The sequence below is a fragment of the Podarcis gaigeae genome (genome assembly GCF_964106915.1).
Source record: "Podarcis gaigeae genome assembly, chromosome: 7".
Lineage (NCBI taxonomy): Eukaryota > Metazoa > Chordata > Lepidosauria > Squamata > Lacertidae > Podarcis > Podarcis gaigeae.
In genome coordinates this window covers 20,149,013-20,168,235 of record NC_139683.1, presented here as the reverse complement: position 1 = coordinate 20,168,235, position 19,223 = coordinate 20,149,013, and the positions used below count along the sequence as shown (strand labels likewise).

The 19,223-nt window shown below is 41.4% G+C and overlaps 2 protein-coding genes across 2 annotated transcripts in view; one reads left to right on the top strand and one right to left on the bottom strand.

Moving 5' to 3' along the window:
• NUDCD1 (NudC domain containing 1) overlaps positions 1-10,946 on the bottom strand; it is a 48,006-nt gene extending 37,060 nt beyond the window's left edge. Inside the window, exons 1-2 of the mRNA XM_083749200.1 lie at positions 10,449-10,946; positions 4,895-5,049 (exon numbers count right to left, since the gene is read on the bottom strand). Coding sequence (XP_083605326.1) covers positions 4,895-5,049; positions 10,449-10,566 — 273 coding nt within the window. The 5' untranslated portion in view covers positions 10,567-10,946. The remainder of the gene's footprint in view (positions 1-4,894; positions 5,050-10,448) is intronic.
• Positions 10,947-11,621: 675 nt separating this feature from the next.
• ENY2 (ENY2 transcription and export complex 2 subunit) lies at positions 11,622-17,981 on the top strand. Its single transcript, XM_083749509.1, has 6 exons — positions 11,622-11,769; positions 13,084-13,154; positions 14,722-14,823; positions 15,412-15,482; positions 16,387-16,461; positions 17,731-17,981. Exons 3-6 carry the CDS (start codon positions 14,756-14,758, stop codon positions 17,805-17,807), a joined length of 291 nt encoding a protein of 96 aa, XP_083605635.1. The 5' UTR covers positions 11,622-11,769; positions 13,084-13,154; positions 14,722-14,755; the 3' UTR covers positions 17,808-17,981.
• Positions 17,982-19,223: the final 1,242 nt, after the last annotated feature.

Sequence of the window (19,223 nt, the reverse complement as noted above, 5' to 3'; positions counted from 1 at the left end):
GAAAAACCTACAGCTGGTACATGACAATAATAATTTTGAAGATCCAGTTAATCCCATAAAAAAGTTTCAGTGTTATTTGACTCTGTGTAGGTTTAAAGAGATAGATATATCCAAATATGAAAGACAAATATTGGAAAGGTGAAACAAGGCATATTTAATGCATATTTTCTCGTGGCACACACATGTATGACCTTTCTGGAAGGGGGTGTTAAATGATACTCAAATATGTCCAGGTATAATATTCTTCTGGTCCCAAAGAAGATTTTGTTGGATTACATAAAGGTTATGATAGAAGCAACAGTTCCAGAGATAAGTAACTTACTTACAATTGCATGCATTAGTATTGCCATGTAATACTAATTTCACAATTTCCAACAATTTTGCAATGGCTGGAAAAAAATATATGGGATATTGCTTAGTTGGTACAATTGCCTTTTTATTCTAATAAGATACATCCATCATATATATATCTTTGCTGTGGAAATTGAGAGTTGCTTACTAATTGCCATTACACAGAATTTTATTAATTTACTAGTGTTATTAAATCATCCTTGCTATTATGAATCACTGTTTTCATGACTTAACAAGTTACATAAATTATACACTTATTAAAAACATGAAGAAAAGAATGTAAAAGATCCAGACTGCAGTTATCTGATAAATCGTGAAAAGGCTTCAGCTTCCCTAGATTAGAAGCAGGTAGGCAACTGGCAGCCCATGGAACAAAGCCAGCTTGCAAATTACTGACTATGGGGCAATTCCTTTGGGAACAAAGGCAGTTGCTTAGTTTATACCATGTTATACCACTGCTCTATCTCGCTCAGGATTGGCTGCACTGATTGGCAGCAGTTCTCCAGGGTTTCAGGCAGGGATCTGTCCCAACCCTAAATAGAGATGCTGTGGATTGAATTTGCATGCACTCTTACCACTGAACCACATTCTGAATGCAAGCGCTTGTCCTGTGCACAATATATATCTTTTGGCAGAGGGAAGAGGTCATGCCAGCTTGAAAGCTACAAATATGTTGAGTAACATATTCAGCCTATCTATTCAGTTTAGGGAGTTATGGAAAAGTTTGGTATTATCTTCTACTTTTCTTTTTGCAAGCCTTGTAAGCAAAACCTTGTAATGCTTTTACTGTTAAAATGAGAGTCGGTTTATAAATATCTTAAAAACAAGATGAATCTGAAGATGGCATGCTTAGAGAAAACATTTTCACTGGAAGAAGGTTGACTATTTTGTTAGTTAGCAACACTACTTATATCTGAATGCAGTGTTGGTTAGCACAGTGTGGGTGTGGCAGTACTTGTGTGGCTTCCTAGTGCAAAGGACACTGCTGCCAGTAACCAAGAGGGAGAGAGGCAAAGCGGTGGGGATGCAGTGTGGTGCAGGTGCAGTGGCAGAGTCAATCCAATGTGGTGCCACTGCACCTTCCAACCTGCCTGCTGCCTTGCCTCTCCTGGTTACCAGAAGCATCTGCAATGTTTGGAAGCCAGGAAAGCAAGGCTACTCATCTCTCAACTGCTACTGTTTGAATGAAACTCTTTTTCCTTAGTCATTAAAAAAATGTATACGTATAAAGAAAAAGATGATATTGTGTTTGCACTAAGGCAACATTTATAGAGTATACAAAGAAAGTCAAAACAATTCTAGCACACCCTTCAGATACATAGTTTAGACTAAGATATAAACGGGTGTTTTTATGCAGTTTTGAGCAAACAGGCTTTGCTATAAACTGAGTGTTAAAAATTGTTGTCTCAACATGGTAAAAATATCAATATATGCATTTTCAGTTCTGTTTTAGCCATCAAGAGGAAAAGGGTTGTTACCTTCATGCTCTGCTTCCCAGAAGTATTTGGCTGACCACAGCAAGAAATTGAATGCTAGACTGGATGGATCTTGGTTCAATCCAGTAGGGCTCTTAGGTTCTTACCAAAGCAAAATGCAGTGTGTGTGTGTATTCAGTTTTGTGAGTTATTCTTATTTTAAAAATACATACCCTGCTTTCCCATACACAAAGGGATTGCTCAAAGTGGCTCGGAACAGTAATGCAAGCATGGAGCAAATCAAACAAAAAACTGCAGAAACCCAAGGAATATACAGAACAGCACTCAAGACTCAACAAATTATAAGCACAATGGAATCGAAGGCTTGCATTCAAAAAGGAATGTTTTGAATTGCCAGTACAACACAAAATGATGGGTAAACTAATGTAACCCTGTGAGGCAGGGATTTCCACGTATTGGAGCAACCAGCGAAAGCTTTCTTGCATGCTATCACTTGCCTTAGAAGGAAATGGCACACACGAGAGAAGCACAATTGCTGATCTTAAAGGATAGGCAGATGCACCTAAGAAATACCAGCTGTTCAAGTACTTTGGTCCCAAGCCATTTAGGTAATAACTATCACCTTGTATTGCGCTTGGAAATGGACTGGAAGAATAGGCTGCATAGGCTTCGTTCCTAATGTTCTTGGACATGAATGATAAAACTAGATGCTTCAGATGCCCTCTCCGTTACAGATGGGACTAAGATGATTTGTTCCCAGACAACCTACACTCTCGCCTAAATATCAAGTTCCCTCTTGAAGTCAGCTTCCATTTTTCAGGGACCAAAAAAGTCTTTCAACATCATGGTCTCCAAGGTAACAGCTCTTCAATAGTTAGCATTTAGTATGAGCACAGTGTTTCTGGCACATACCCACACAAAATGACACCATGACCTGCTTGCTGGAAACAGTTTGCAGATAACTCTGGGGCAGCACCTCACCCAGAGCTGCAATTTCTAAGGATATGGCAGAAATGAGGAAGGGAAAGCTCATCCCATCACGACCAGCATAATTGTTTGGAAGGAAAGGAAAAGAAGTAACTTTGCTTTCAGAGTGGAGAAAGATCTGTGTGTGTGTGTGTGTGAAAACTGTTTTTACGGCAATCATTTTTTTAATTAAAAAAACAATACTTCCAAAAGGTTCAGAGAAACATCGTGTTTTATACTTCTCTGTACATTTCTATAACAAATTCTGAGTAAGAAGTGTGACATGTTTGTTTCCTCAATTATTTATTGAGGCACAGGCACATTTCTCAGCAAACAAGTCACAGAAGCACATTATCCATCTCTCACAATCCTTAAGGGTGGAAACAATTATTTCCATCTTTGTCTTACTTCTTAACCACACTATTTTGAAAGTTATACAGTACTACAGTGGTACCTCGGGTTACATACGCTTCAGGTTACAGACCCGCTAACCCAGAAATATTACCTTGGGTTAAGAACTTTGCTTCAGGATGAGAACAGAAATCGTGCAGCGGCGGCACAGTGGCAGCAGGAGGCCCCATTAGCTAAAGCGGAGCTTCAGGTTAAGAACAGTTTCAGGTTAAGAACGGACCTCTGGAATGAATTAAGTACTTAACCCGAGGTACCACTGTATTGCAATATTATTCAACAGACTGCACTCAAGCAGGAAGTTCACCAACCTTCACTCCACTGCCTCTTTAGCCTTGCTTCCCCATTGTCCCACTGACCTACAGAATACCTTTGAATGCCCATTTTCTGTCAACTGCATTACCCCAAACCTGTTGCTTGAGTTTTCTTGCTGTTCCGCACCGCTTTCCACTAACCCCTGCCTCCTCCATCCATCCTTCCTGCTCATATCAGCCTGCTAAGTATTCTGTTTTTGGCCATGCCTCCTTAGTTTTTCAATTCCCATCCACCAAGTCTGCCCAGCAATCCTGCCTCTTTCCTAGTAGTACGTTGTACTCAGATCTTTTTAAAGAATGGAAGCACTTTCTGCGAAGGTGTTCTCCGTTCCAGACAACTGCCTTCCAAGCTTGGCCAGGGATAGCTACAGAGGCTTGCCTTTCTTTGTAAAACCCAAAGCATTCTCTTATCTGAATCACTGCCTTTGAGAAGAATCAGGATATTTCACAAGTAAGTGTGTGCGCCGGCTCTCTGGAAGGGATCACAAATAAAGCTTCTGGAAGCAAAATCATTTCAGTATGCAGAAACCTAAGCACAGAGTGATGATTAGATGGAAGCACATGTCGTACACCTGCCTTCCGGAACTGTTTGAACAGACATTAGAGATGGCAAGATTGTCACACGACCCCATTTAAGCAATTAGTAAGCCTGCAGCTTCAGTTCTAACTTCAAATTTGAAAAAAGAAATGTACAAAGTATTGCTCTGTGCAACTAACTGAATAGACATAATTAAACTGTGCATAACCCTGTGAGTGCAATTCTTGACTACCTAAGGTGAAATACAGTGCAGTTAATATCGTGCAAATGTGTTGGGTAGCTTAATTAATAGCAATGAATAGTGAAATAGCAACATTATTGGAGAATGTGTAATCTTTATTGGATCACACAATTAATGGAATTCAGAAATGCCCATATTTAAGGTCAAAAGTGCATTTTTTAAAAAAAAAATCAATTCTATAGTGTCTGATCTCTTTTAATTACAAATCATAAATACAAAGATGTTTAATGATATTCAAGCATCATAAGTTACTGAAAGAAATATGTTAAAAAGTATGTTTATATTATGAATACTAGTACAGTGGTACCTCAGGTTACATACGCTTCAGGTTACAGACTCCGCTAACCCAGAAATAGTGCTTCAGGTTAAGAACTTTGCTTCAGGATGAGAACTGAAATCGTGCTCCGGCGGTGCGGCGGAAGCAGGAGGCCCCATTAGCTAAAGTGGTGCTTCAGGTTAAGAACAGTTTCAGGTTAAGAACGGAGCTCCGGAACGAATTAAGTACTTAACCCGAGGTACCACTGTATTTACTTGGTGGCATCTGACTAAGTCATACTCAAAGAAGAACCAGTGAAATCAATGGACTTCAGTTTGAGGCGATTGACTCAACTTTTTATTTCTTTTTTCATGGCATCCTTACCAGAGTAATGCTTAAATTCATGACTCTTCCAAGTTGATCAACATAATAAACATTATCTTGGTACCAGGGATCCAGGTGTAGATAATTGTACATGCCAAAGGCACGCATGTGATCCAGGGTATACTGATCATCCCGAAGTTTGACTTCTGCTACAGCTGAAAAACAAAACACAAACCCAGAAAATGTAAGATCCTGCATCCATTAAAAACAAAAATCTCAAGTTACATTTAATAGATAATAATTCTTTGGGACCTATAATTCAAAATGGTAACTTCATTGAAAAATAGAATTGTCCTTTAAGTCTCTGACTTACTGAATTTAGATGTTTTATTCAAACTATATCATCATCATCATCATCATCAAATACGGTGAAGCAGATCTGATAAAACAACAACAACCCCAGAGTGCCACCTGCTGCCTCTAGCTTAAGTTGTAGATATGCAAGAGACAACTTTGTAAAACGGTTTAGGTTCTTTTCCCTATTGTCATCAAAGATTCACATTTGTTTGGTGTCCCAAAAACGTAGAGAGAAAGTGGCAACAAAGCCATAATCAAGCCTGGCAGACCTTCAAAGTGCTATGACCATGTCATTTCGCATAATATTTTCATGAGGTTCGCAATCATTATGTACAAACACACACACACCCAAACAGGAACAGTGAAACTTCCACTGCTAATGTTCTAGGCTATCAGGTCCTGTTTCCCAATACCCAATTTATACATAACTTTTGGTGAACTGCTAGCTGAAATACAAGAAAATTGCATACAGTATTGTGTGATCATCACCATCAGGCAGTAACGGAATGGCCATCTTTTCAGGAATACTAAATCATGGCATTGTGTTACATTCACAAGCCAAAGGGCTGATGTCCTCCAGCATGGCCACAAGGAGATGGGAAGTTTTTGTTTCAGCTTCCAACTTACCACAGGTTGTTGCCAACACTAGACAAAGTGTGGTTATTGTTACCTATGATTTTTGAAACGAGCCAACTTAAATTTTGGTTGATGATTCTGACTTATTTTAATAAACTAGTTTACTAAATGCAGTTCCTTGACTGCACAAAACAAACCATGAGTTGAAAAAAGAAGCAGATGCTTCCAGCATCTTCCTTGAAGCTGCATGTGGGAAAGCACACAAATCCAAGGTTCATACACTTAACACTAAAGAAGAAAGTAAGTTAGAGAGAGAAGATACTATGTTTAAAAAAGTAATTCTACACCACTCATACACACAGCTCTGTTGGAGCATATTTCCTCTACCCAAGTATAGCAGACTCAGTTATTCTGGTTACCCCAAGCTTCCTCTTCAAGTCAGATTCAACAATGAGCCCATAAAGGTCACTAGGTTTATGGGACCAAGGCAGCGACTGCTCTACTTCATGTTCCTCACCTGCCATTGAGTCACTGCCCTGGCCCTGGTGTGTAAATAGTTTCATACTATGCTCTGTCTCCTGAACAGGGCAAGCTTTGGGCTACATCTACAATCTATAAACAGCTACAACTCCTCTCCTTGGAAAGTATGAATCAGGTGACCTGCCAGTAACAGGTGTAAGAACCCGGGTGGTCTTCTATAGCCTCTGGGCTATTCATTGTGCACCAAGATACCAATATATATATAAACATTCTCTTTCAATATATAAAACTTCTCTCACCACCATCTTTAAGCAGAAAGCTTTAGAAATGATAGCCAAGGCAACTCTCTGCATTGTACTGCCATCCTGTGGATCAAACCTGCCACAGCTTACAAACACATTTTAAACCAGTGGTTCCCAACCTTTACTCTTCTCCCCACAACCACTTGAAAATTAGGTACTTGATAGACCAACTAAAATGATTTTTCTTTTTGTTGTTTAGCAATCATAATGCGCTGAGCCAGATGCAAAATATGTATCAACTCTCCACTCCTTTCAAGTGGCTTGTCAGACTCTTTTCCGCACTGGAGACCTTCCATCGTCTTGCTGCCAGCTGTGGGTTTATTCTTCGGAAAAAGGCAGATCCTCCTCTCCCCATCACTTCAAGCCCCTCTTGCTCACCTTCTGGGTAGATTGCTGTGTTCTAAGAAGGATGGAGCAGCCTCTGCACCCACTGTTCTTCACACACACACATAGCTATGCTGCTCTGCAGAGTTGCTACCGTGGACCATCTGGATGAAACTCATGGACCATTGATGGTTCATGAATTACTTTAGGAACCCCTGCTTTAAAGAACAGTTAAAGCTAACTATGGTTTAAAGATGAGCATTCACTGTGTGCTGGTGCATAGGAAGAAAATTGTGGCCACTTAATAGCAGAGGGACACAGGTGGCGCTGTGGGTAAAACCTCAGCGCCTAGGACTTGCCGATCGCATGGTCGGCGGTTCGAATCCCCGTAGCAGGGTGCGCTCCCGTCGTTCAGTCCCAGCGCTTGCCAACCTAGCAGTTCGAAAGCACCCCCGGGTGCAAGTAGATAAATAGGGACCGCTTACTAGCGGGAAGGTAAATGGTGTTTCTGTGTGCTGCGCTGGCTCGCCAGATGCAGCTTGTCACGCTGGCCACGTGACCCGGAAGTGTCTTCGGACAGCGCTGGCCCCCGGCCTCTTAAGTGAGATGGGCGCACAACCCTAGAGTCGGACACGACTGGCCCGTATGGGAAGGGTACCTTTACCTTTACCTTAATAGCAGAGGAGCAGCAAAGTCGTGGTTTTCCTTGTGTTACGTCCTAACTCAGACTCATGGTTTGTGTCTTGCCAAACAAACCATGAGCTGTAATGAAGTCCTGTTCTTGGCTTAGCACTTAGCGTCCATGATTTCCTTTGGAGAGGGAAACCATGAACCCACTTGGGAGCTTTTCAACTTTAAAAAATTGCTTATATTTTAAATAACTTATAGTGCAATCCTAAACATGTTTTCTCAGAAGCATTGAGCACAATCAGATTTACTCTCATATAAGTCAGCAGCCTAAGGATGCAAATAGTAAGCAGACTTAGTTAGGAAATAAGACCAACTAAGCGACTAAACAACAACAAAGCACGGTGGGACTAGCTTCTGAGTAAACATGTGCAGGATCAGTCTATTTATTTTTTTAAAAAAAGTGTTGCATGGTGAGGTTAAGAGCAAGGCCTGTATATGAAAATGTTGAAGACGTCTACTGACACCAACACCCATTAATCTTAAAGGCCCTTTCTGGCCCTATAATCAAGATCCTCCTATCCCTTGAGCCTCTTAGGAAGTTTTTCTAGCAGCAATCGCCCTGTAAAATCCAGTGAGAAATGTCAGGCATGCCCCGTCACCATTGTCCCAGACGGATGGCAAAAAGATACCTTGTTAAAAGATTTTCATAAACATCCCCTTATCATCCACCAAACCCCACCCCACCAGTTTATTTCTGATGCTGCTTTAGTTTAGATGGCTAGTTTGGAATTATTAATGGTTTCAGTTTTCTACATCAATATTCTGATATAAAGATTAGTGCTAGACACAGAAATTGCAGTATTTCAATACAGTGGTACCTTGGGTTATATACTTAATTCGTTCCGGAGGTCTCTTCTTAACCTGAAACTGTTCTTAACCTGAAGCACCACTTTAGCTAATGGGGCCTCCTGCTGCTGCACCTCTGGAGCACAATTTCTGTTCTCATCCTGAAGCAAAGCTCTTAACCTGAAGCACTATTTCTGGGTAAGCGAAGACTGTAACGTGAAGCATATGTAACCTGAGGTACCACTGTAGTGTGGCCTTTGGCTAATTGAACAAACTAAAGCTATGGTTTTTCCAGTAGTGATGTATGGAAGTAAGAGCTGAACCATAAGAAGGCTGATCGCCGAAGAATTGATGCTTTTGAATTATGGTGCTGGAAGAGACCCTTGAGAGTCCCATGGACTACAAGAAGATCAAACCTATCCATTCTGAAGGAAACCAGCCCTGAGTGCTCACTGCAAGCACAGATCTTGAAGCTGAGGCTCCAATACTTTGGCCACCTCATGAGAAGAGAAGACTTCCTGGAAAAGACCCTGATGTTGGGAAAGAATTGAGGGCACAAGGAGAAGGGGATGACAGAGGACGAGATGGTTGGACAATGTTCTCGAAACTACCAACATGAATTTGACGAAACTTTGGGAGGCAGTGGAAGACAGGAGTGCCTGGCGCGCTCTGGTCTATGGGGTCACGAAGAGTCGGACATGACTAAACAACTAAACAACAACAAAAATGGCCTTTAAACTGTGTGTGGGGCAGGTATTGTTTTGTTTGCTTTTATGTTATGCATGTTTGCATTTTTATTCTGTAAACTTCCCTGTGAGCTTCGGAAGAAGGGTGGCATACAAATTCAATAAATAAATATTTGGATTTGCCAGTCACTCAACAGTTTTTAACTTCATCCCCACGGGCACACACCACCAGTCTCCTGAGACAGACAGATGCCAACCTAACTGATATATATATGGATTTGCCAGCCACCTTCAGCTTCATTTGAAAGCTAGAGGGGTTATTATTATCCCTATTTAACTACAGTGATAATTATAATAATGAATCCCCACAAACCCCACTCACATGCAAGACGTTTTAGGCTCCAGGCCTGGCAGAGGAAGGGTTTGTAACATTAACTCTTAATCATCAAGAGTTTATATCACATACCTTCCAACATTTCTCCAATGGAAAATAGGGGCGTTCCATTCCATAATGATAATTTTACTATTTTCACTCCACACATCTGACTGGGTTGGCCCAGCCACTCTGGCAGCTTCCAACACACATAAAAACACATAATTAAACATTAAACTTTTTTTTGTTTGTTTTAAAAAAACTTCCCTATACAAGATTGCCTTCAGACGGCTCAGGAGTCAGATAACTCCATACCCTCCAACATTTCTTCGATGAAAACAAGGAAACCTAAAGGAAAAGTGGAACATTCTGGGATCAAATCAGAAACTGGGTGGTTTCTCTAAATCAGGGACATCCCTGGAAAATAGGGGCACTTGGAAGTCTAGGGTAAATATTTAACAGAATTGCAAACAGTAGCTCACTACCTCCACAGAATGTCATGCTGCTTGCAGGGGCACAGAATAAAAATTTAGTACCATCAAAAAAATATGCTTCCAACATATAATATTTTAAAAACTTCCCTATACAGGATTGCCTTCAGATGACTCGGGGGTTGGATAACCCCATACCCTCCAACATTTCTCCAATGAAAATAGGGACATCCTAATGAAAAGTGGGACATTCTGGGATCATATCAGAAACCGGGATGGCTTCTCTAAATCAGGGACATTTTGACGATCTGATATCACAGTATCATAAAATTGTAGTGAAGGGGCCATGAGCTTCATCTAGCCCACCCTACTGCAATGCAGGAACCCCCATAGCTTTTTTAAAAAGAGAAAACTTCCAGTACTTTTTAGCCCGCCTGTCTTACAGGCAATAGTAAAGATAATAAAAAGTTACAAATCATCCCCAATAAACACTGCTATAGTTTCGAAAGGGGGTTCATTTTCCTTCCTCCCCCCCCCCCCCCACAGGGTGGTGACAGGGAGCACTGAGGCGTCCAGGCCCCTCACGGCTTTCTCCCCCACGGAACTCACGCGAGTCCAGGCCCACTTGGTAACATGCCAGCGGCTCCAGCGACAACTTGTATCCCTCGAACTTGGGGTCCAAGAGCAGCCGCTTGACGCGAAGGGAGCAATTCGCCGCCGCCTCCATGCCGCCCGGGAACCAATAAAGTTGTTGTTGAAACGGCGAGGCGTCGCGATCGGCCGACGAAGCGCCTCTCGCGGCCGCAAAGGATCCTGGGTACTGAGGCACGCCGGGAGATGTAGTTCAGGAGTGCCCTCTAGGCTCCAGGCTGGACTGGATGACCCTCGGGTGCCCAACTCTATGATTGCCGGGGGGAAAGCACGTCTTGCAATCTAATCTTGTGGACCTTGCTCAGAAGTAAACTGCACTTTCAAAGGGTTTTTGGTGTGTTGCTTTTTTTTGCTTCCTAGTGACAAGAGTTGATGAGGTGCCCATTAAGTTTGCTAAACACACTCGCGTGCTTTTCTTACGTATTAATTAACCCTGTTTAGCTTTAGCTAGGCATATTTGCCTGGGAGTGAATTCAGCAAAGATTTAAGAGTCAGAAATCAGCAAGACCAATATTTTAAGAAGGAATGGGGGAAATTTATAACTTACCTTAGACCATTGTAAACAGTTAAAATCGTTAGTAGGATCGGAATTATCACGTGTAGTTGAAGGTTGAATTCTGGACATAACGGAAAAGAGGTAAAGGTTTTGGATTATCATAAAAGATGCGGGAGGAAAGGATTAATAATAGGACCCGCAAAGGGGAGGATGGAAGTTCAAGAGATTCCTTGGAATCGTGTTTTTTATTATTTATGTGTGATATATCTCTGTAAAAATTTAATTTGATATATATATATATGAAAGAAATCAGCAAAGATTTGCATCTAAGGAAAGCTGCACACTCGATCCATTAACTCCTACTGAATTGAGTGACACCTAAACTCCCGGGTGAAGTTTCGCAACCTGGACCCCATGAAAACCATCCTTACTCCTCCGCCTGCTTTCTATGCTTGCACCACTCTGAATTGAACCCGCGCAAATCTGCGTGGAAAAAACACCCTCCTACGGGTTGCCCGAGTCGAAGCTGCCGAAAGGGATTGTGGGAGACATAGTTTCATCTCGAGACGGGGAGGTAGGGGCTCTAGCAAAGCGGGCGAGCGGCTGGAGGGCCTTCTGGGAGTTGTAGTTCTTTTGCCTAACCAGGGCTCGCAGAGTTAACAACCAAAGACTACATTTCCCATGCATCCCTGCGGCGGGAAAGATTAGGCAGGGCGTTGAGATTTCTGTTAAGTCTTGGTCTCGGGAGCCGGACGGGAAGGGAACGGGTTTCCTCCGGGGCAGGTAATCCGACTTGGCGGCAGGGGCGTGGGGAGTGATAGCGGAGGAGGCGGCGTCTTGGTCGCCTAGTCTGAAGAATGGCTCCCTTTCCTCTCCCTCCTTCTCCCTTTTCCCGATCTCCCCACTTGGAATTGACTACTCTCTCTTTCTCTCTCCCCCCCTCCCCATTTCCAGATACGGGGGTCGAGAAAGGCTCTTTCTTTCATATCCAAGTTCCCCAGTGTAAAATCGGGGTGGCTGTAAATGCGCCTGACTTCAGTAGGTCGCATCTGCGTGTTTTGGAAATTTGCTGGCCAGGCAACTAGAAACGTGCACGCATTTAAAATGGGCTGGTGATTCAGGGTGGGTTCTCACGTTAAACGTGACTGTGGCGTGTGCACGCCGGAGTTCCCCCCACTCTGAGAACACACAACGCATGAATGGTACACCAGTGTACTGTATGCGCTTCTGGTTTTGCTGCCAATTGATCAGCCTGGTTTTCAGTGTGATTTATTGGCAGCAGTTGTACAGGGCTTCAAATAGGGATCTTTCTGATCCTCAGTGGTGCAGGGTGGGTTTGTCCTCCCAGTGCTTTATTTTTCTATGAGAACTCAGTCGAGGGATCTTTAGTAATGGACACAGGAGACCAACCTTTATCCTAAGTTTGTCGGCACATAAACACAGGAGACCAACCTTTATCCTAAGTGTCGGCAGATGGTCTGGGGAAATGAAAGCTGATTGTGGCCAAATCCCAGGGGGTGGGAAGTAAGAGGAGGCTTAAGGATTTACTTCCTTCTCCCAAAGCCTAGTGTAAAGTTATGCCTAGATGATTCCTTCCTTTGCCTGATTTCTTCTACATGTGCTATCAGGGTGGGTGGTGTAGCATCCTTAAAGCAGCCAAGTGCAATTCAAGGCCACGTTACTGCTTCCAGCTTCTGATTTCTGCTTTGTGCTGAGCTCTGTCCATCTGCCTTCCTATGTTCTCTGCAAATGCAGAAAGACTGGGGTGGAGAGACATCATCGGTGACCATCAATTGCATTAAAAGCATTACTGTTTTGAACAGGTATAGGCAAACTCAGCCTTCCAGATGTTTTGGGACTACAATTCCCATCATCCCTGACCACTGGCCCTGTTAGCTAGAGATAATGGGAGTTGTAGTCCCAACACATCTGGAGGGCCGAGTTTGATTATGCCTTGTTTTGAAGGACAAATGCTTGTCCTTGTTTTGAAGGACAAATGTTGTTGTTTTTTCTTTTTAAATTTGACTCGTTATCATAATGACTTTGCTTCATTATTTCTGATCAGTTTTAAAACTATCAATTGTATCTTCCTTGCAGAGGGAGCGCTGAAATCCGTGGTGATTGAAATCCGTTTGGGAACAGCATAGTGTGTGTTCCTTTCTTAAAACGTAAGTTTCTCGTCATACCTCTAGACCAAAATTTCCATACGTGCACTTTTTGGCTCCTGTCTTTTACTTTCCCCCTCACAATTTACATTTACTTTTATATACCCCTTTGTGTATGAAGTGAAGAGTCATAGCTCATAGACGGTGCTTTTGCTTTATATGTAGAATGTCCCCGGTTAAGTTCCCAGCATCTCGGAGCAGGGCTGGGACAGATCCCTAACTGAAATACTGAAGGACCAGTAACGGTCAGTGTAGATCAAGGGTCCAATGGAGCACAGGCAGTAGCCTGCATGAGGGGAGGAGAATCTCTTTATCTAACTTGAGATGCACCATTCCTACATCAAGACAGCGAGAGACTTTCATCAGTCAACACTTTCAGCCCAGTGCTGGTGCATCTGATATCTGCTTGCCCAAAGCTGCAGATCAATCAAAACATGTGGGGTATCCATTATTGGGATTCTAAAATGATTTTTTTTTTTGTTAAGAACAAATATTGGAGGGTGGGAGGAGAGATTTAGATTGATGTTGGAGGGGGGAGTCTTAACCCTTTGCCTTTTACAGTATTTCCTGAATTTAAATTGCCCCCAGCTGTTAGTGGTCTCTTTGGGGCTAATGGTTGCTTTAGGGTTGATTTTAAATGAGTGGGGGGATGGCACAGACAGGAAGATACACCCCCTGCCAAAAGCTCACACTCATTTTCCCTGTCCCCAGCTGTTCCTAACTGAAGGGGGGGGGGGAATCCATGTTTAGTTTTGCCAGAAAAAAATTGACTATCATAATAAATAAAACAATGAGCTCATTTTCACAATATGCTAAGCCAAATTATGACTTACGGAGCCCACAAAAATGTACGTGGTTCCAGAGAGGAGCTTTAAGCTGTTTTACTCCTCCCTGGTCCTTTTTAATGCTGCAGTGCACTGAACTAAGTTGTTTTGGACTACATCTCCCATTAGTGCTGGCCAAGGATGATAGGAGTTGTATTCCAGAACATTTGGAGGGCACAGGCTGGCAAAGGCGGCTGTATACACTTACTTGGGATTAATTGCATTGAATTTAATGGGACTTCGTTCCAGTAAATGTGCCTAGGATTGGCACCAGGTCAAAATGTTGGGAACAAAGAGCCACATTTATTGGGAGTGGTTTGGAATTCGTAAAAAAACTATTAATAAAACATTGCACTTGCGTATGATCTCACTGTTCTGGTCTAAGAAAATCATTGTGCTTGGCTCTTGAATCAACAACGGAAATTGTTGTCTTGCCACTGAGGTCCTTGTGTCAGATGCAAAGAATGGATTTATGTAGTATCCGGCTATAAAAACAGAACCAACTAACAAAACATTGGAAAATCTCAGAACAGGTCTTTGCGATTCCCCCCTGATCAAACCCTGCCCATCCAACCATGCATTGTCAGCTTCTGAGACTTGACAACTTTCCTGTTATCAAGACTCTGGCAAGCAACCACATGTAACTCACGGACTATATTCACCTTTCTTTGTGTACACCCAATTTAGATGAATGGTGGATGTTGTGTCTCAGTAAGGTTTATTTCTGCAATTATTTTTTTTTTTAGTAGATCGGTTGTTCACAGATAGACTCCCCAAAAAATGAATAAAGATGCCCAAATGAGAGCAAGCATAAACCAAAAGCTGATCGAAACAGGAGAACGAGAACGGTAGGTGGGCTTTGTTTCTTGTTCCACATGTAGGAATATATTGCATCACTATGGCTGCAGTCTTAACCCCACATGGTTAGGATTGGAGACTTCTGTGTCCGTTACTAGGGGAAAAAGGTGTGTTAATATACAAAGAGTCCTTCTGGATCAGGCCAGTGGCCCATCTAGTCCAGCATTCTGTTCTCACAGATGGAGAGGAGAACCTGTAGCCAGTTGGTATCACTCAGCCTAACTAAGTGTGATTGTAGAGACAATAAAATTGGTGGGTGGTAGGGACCATGCATGCTGCCCTTAATCACTTGGAGTAAAAAAAAACCTACAAATATAGCTGGTTTGGGATTTTGCTTATTGGGTCCATGTTAGCTTTCTAATTCAGGTTGTTGGACCCCTCTGCCCCACCTAGCATGGCTGCAATCCAACAACATCTGGAGGGTTACAGCTGTGTCACCCTTGGATTAGGTTTGGCCAGTGCAGATTCCGCATTCCAAGCATTTGTTTGTGCTAATCTCTCTTATGTGTGGTAGTTTATATTTGGGGCTTGATAATGCGGTTTACTTTACTGTCCTCTAACGACATGTTGTTTTACAGCCTTAAAGAGTTACTGAGAGCCAAATTAATTGAATGTGGTTGGAAGGACCAGCTGAAGGCACACTGCAAAGGTAATTGTCGGTTGATCTCGGTAATTGTGAATGTATTGACAGAGCTAAGCCATAAGTACAAAGCATATGGAAGTGAGTGCCTATATATCTGCATTTTAAATACTGATAGATTTTTTTTTAAAAAAAACAACCACCTGACTGTTTCTTTCCATCTCCATTCTAGCAGTTTTAAGCACTGCATTTTAGACCCAGTTCCTTCTAGAACCAAAATGTGCATTTCCCAGAAGATTTATTCCACCCTATAGCGCATAATCATCAGCTGCTTAAAATTTCTATTTAAAAAAAGTTTAATTTTTCTGTTTATTATATTTATACCCAGGCTATGCTTCAAACAAGCTAAATCTGATAATGATTTCAGAATTAGGTTGACTAAGGTTCCTACTTTTTTAAAAAAAAATATATTTTTATTAAGATTTTTAAACATAAATGCAAATATAATGAACAATGTAACATATATCATAGCATAATTTCTTAACTTCTTTGGACTCCCTCACGTCTCCCGCTCCCACTTGCATCATTGTCAATTCTTGCCCGCAATTTATCATCTTGTTTACATTCTTATGTCCCATTCATTTAGAATATAATCTAATAATTCTCCCAAAGGTTTATGATTTTTCCTCAGTCTCACTTATCATCCTAATTGCATCTAATTTAGTGGTGGTCAATTATTTATGATCTAGCCTCCTTATCTAGATCATAAGGTTCCTACTTTTATATGGTCACTATTTCGAGTATATTTTTCCTTCCTATTTCTGTATAGGTCCAATGCAGACATGACACATCTGATCACTTAAAGTTAAATGTGTAAATGCGCTTTGGAATGAACCCTAATACATGTGTTGAGTTTTTTCATATTGGCTAGTATCATTTTCTAATTTGAAGTATTGTGTGTAACCTTGCTTAGATGTCATCAAAGACAAAGGCCTAGAGCATGTCACGGTTGATGATTTGGTGGCAGAAATTACTCCCAAAGGCAGAGGTAAGAGAAGTAACATTGCTTTGACACATACACAAAGAACACTGATGTGTATCTGGCTGAGATTTATGTACTGCTGCATCTAGGACAAGGAAAGTGAATCTGGACCTCAACTTCCATCATTCCTAATCTTTGGCCATATTGGCTGGTCCTGATGGGAGTCAGAGTGCAACAACACCTGGAGAGATGCACCTTCTTCATCCTTGATCTAGGAGAATGCCGCAATTGGTTTACTGTAAACAAGATTCTCTGTCATCTTGAGGCATGTACCTAATGGTGCTCATTTATGGTGCTCATTTACTTAATTGCGAAGAGATGAATTGAATGTGTTTAATGTGATCAGCCATAGGCAATTAAGAAAGAAAGAAAGAAAGAAAGAAAGAAAGAATTGTACTGAGTGAAACACTGGCACCAGCACAGCTCTAGCCACAGACAACTAGTCTCATGTAACAACTGGACATGCACCCTCAATATTATCAGAAAATGCATTCAGCTAGTATTTCCTGATGCGTATTAGTGGCTTGGATCCTAATTAGTTCTCAGTGATTGGAAGGGCCTCTTCTGTTTTGTCCAAGCAGAGTTCATTGTGGATCACAGCAAATTAAACCAATAATTAAAGGACATAGAATTGAGTTATAACACAAAAACAGATACAATAATTTCAGTTAACATCAAAGTTTAATTCAGCCTAGCCTGACTGCCTGGCATTTTTTTACAAACCCATAAAGACTAAGGCTGGGGGATTTCTCTTAGAAGAGAATGACACAAACGTGCCACTGTGCAAAAGTTCATATGATCCATCAATCCAAAGACAGCCCATGGGCTATAGATTGCGACCTGCCAGATGCTCAACAACTCAGACAAACCCAGAGATACCAACTTCCCAGTAGACCGGAACTATACATGGCTGTTGAGCTTTGTAGAGCCAAAGTTGTGATTTCATGGGATTTGTTATTAATCTGGGCTAAACAGGATGAATCTCAAGGAATGTAAAATTGGGCACTTCACTTTGTATGTATTCTATAAAAATGGTTCCAGTTACAGATAGGTAGCCGTGTTGGTCTGCCATAGTCAAAACAAAAAAAATCCTTCCAATAGCACCTTTAATTTAGTGTTGGTCTTTAAGGTGCTACTGGAAGGAATTTTTTTATAAAAATGGTGTTTGCACTGCAGCACTTCTAAGCCCCTGTTGTCACATGTAATGTAGCTACAGCTTGATTTCTCACATCTTTTCCCCACTCTCATCTCTTGCTGCCTATTTTTACTTTCTAGCCTTGGTACCCGACAGTGTAAAGAAAGAGCTTCTACAAAGAATAAGAACATTCCTCGCTCAACACGCCAGCCTTTGATTTCTTCCACTGAGTCTTACCGTGTTGTATTACGTGAATCTTGCCAGAAACTGGAAGACGTTTTCCCATGCTTTAGGGTTGAAAGTTCACTTTTTTTAAATGTTTAGTTACTGGAAGCGTACTTTGCTACATTGACTTCTTAATTCTTGCTATTTTAATAAAAAATAAAATGAACTGCTTGTGGGTGTATGTTGGAAAGAAATGCCATTTCTTGCCATTAAAAGGTTATTGTGTCGCTTAACATGATTGACATCTTTTTCATCACTATTAACTATTCCAAATGTCTCTTAAAATTGCAGTAGTAGAAATAATAACAGAAGAACACATGCTAGATAAAGTATTTGGTTAACAGCAGAGAAAAATAAGGATGCCCATATGATACAGGATGGGGCAGAGCAGTGATGGGTAGGATTTTGGGTAGATGGGTATTCTCTTAGCCTACTCTTTCCCAACCTGGGAGCATCAATATATTTTGGTGCCCTAGCCTATAGCTATACTATAGCTAAACACTGCCTATAGTACTTACCGTAATTGTGATGCTGAGTTGAAAGAGATGCTGTTTTTAAAAGAAGCAATTAAGATCTGGGAGGGATATGAGGTCATGGCAATGGAAGCTAGATCTTTAAGGCAATTTTGACAACAAAATAAGGTAGTATGCCTGCCTGTAAGACCGTGAGAAACTAATCTCAGAAATCAAATCTTCCTCTGATGTTATTTTAAGGTCCTGATGGCACAGGCTAAGGAGAAAAAATGTGCATCTCCCCCCCCCCCCCGATCAAGAACCTTGAAATCCTAATCCATTTTATCCAATGGCATTTTTTAATTGCAATCTTATGTTATCTAGAAACTCCTATTTAATTCAGTGGAATTAATGCTGAGCAAATAGACTTTAGGTTGGTATGTAACATTGCAGACTATGGGATGTATCCAACTAAGCTTTACCCATTAAAATCAATGGCTCTAAATCGTGTTCATTAATCTCAGTGGGTTTACTCTGAGGAGGATTAGTATTGGATACAGCCTTATTACACAAGAGGAAGGGGTTTGGACTAGAGGATCATCGTGGTCCCTTCCAATTCTATGATGTATTTCCTGGCAGGAGCGGCCAAAACTATTTTTCTATACATGGAATTCAAACAGCAGCAGTAGTTAAGAACAGAATGGGCCATTTGCAACAGCAGTTGCTGGTACCCACATGGCTGGGATAACATTTAAATGACATGTAACTTCTCACTTGTTTATTATTATTATTATTAATAATAATAATTTAAGTTTGTGTACAGCCCTTCGTTTCAAGATCACAGAGCGATTTGCAACATAAAAATACAAAATGAGAACACAGAATACATCATAAAAGAATAACGTGCCACGTCCCAAACGGAGGCCAATGTATATATAAGTAATCCTGTGTCAGTT

Coding starts and splice junctions, on each gene's coding strand:
- ENY2 (XM_083749509.1), top strand. CDS start 14,756: ATGAATAAAGATGCCCAAATGAGAGCAAGCATAAACCAAAAGCTGATC. Junction 15,483..16,386: donor GCTGAAGGCACACTGCAAAG/GTAATTGTCGGT, acceptor AACCTTGCTTAG/ATGTCATCAAAGACAAAGGC. Junction 16,462..17,730: donor AATTACTCCCAAAGGCAGAG/GTAAGAGAAGTA, acceptor TTTACTTTCTAG/CCTTGGTACCCGACAGTGTA.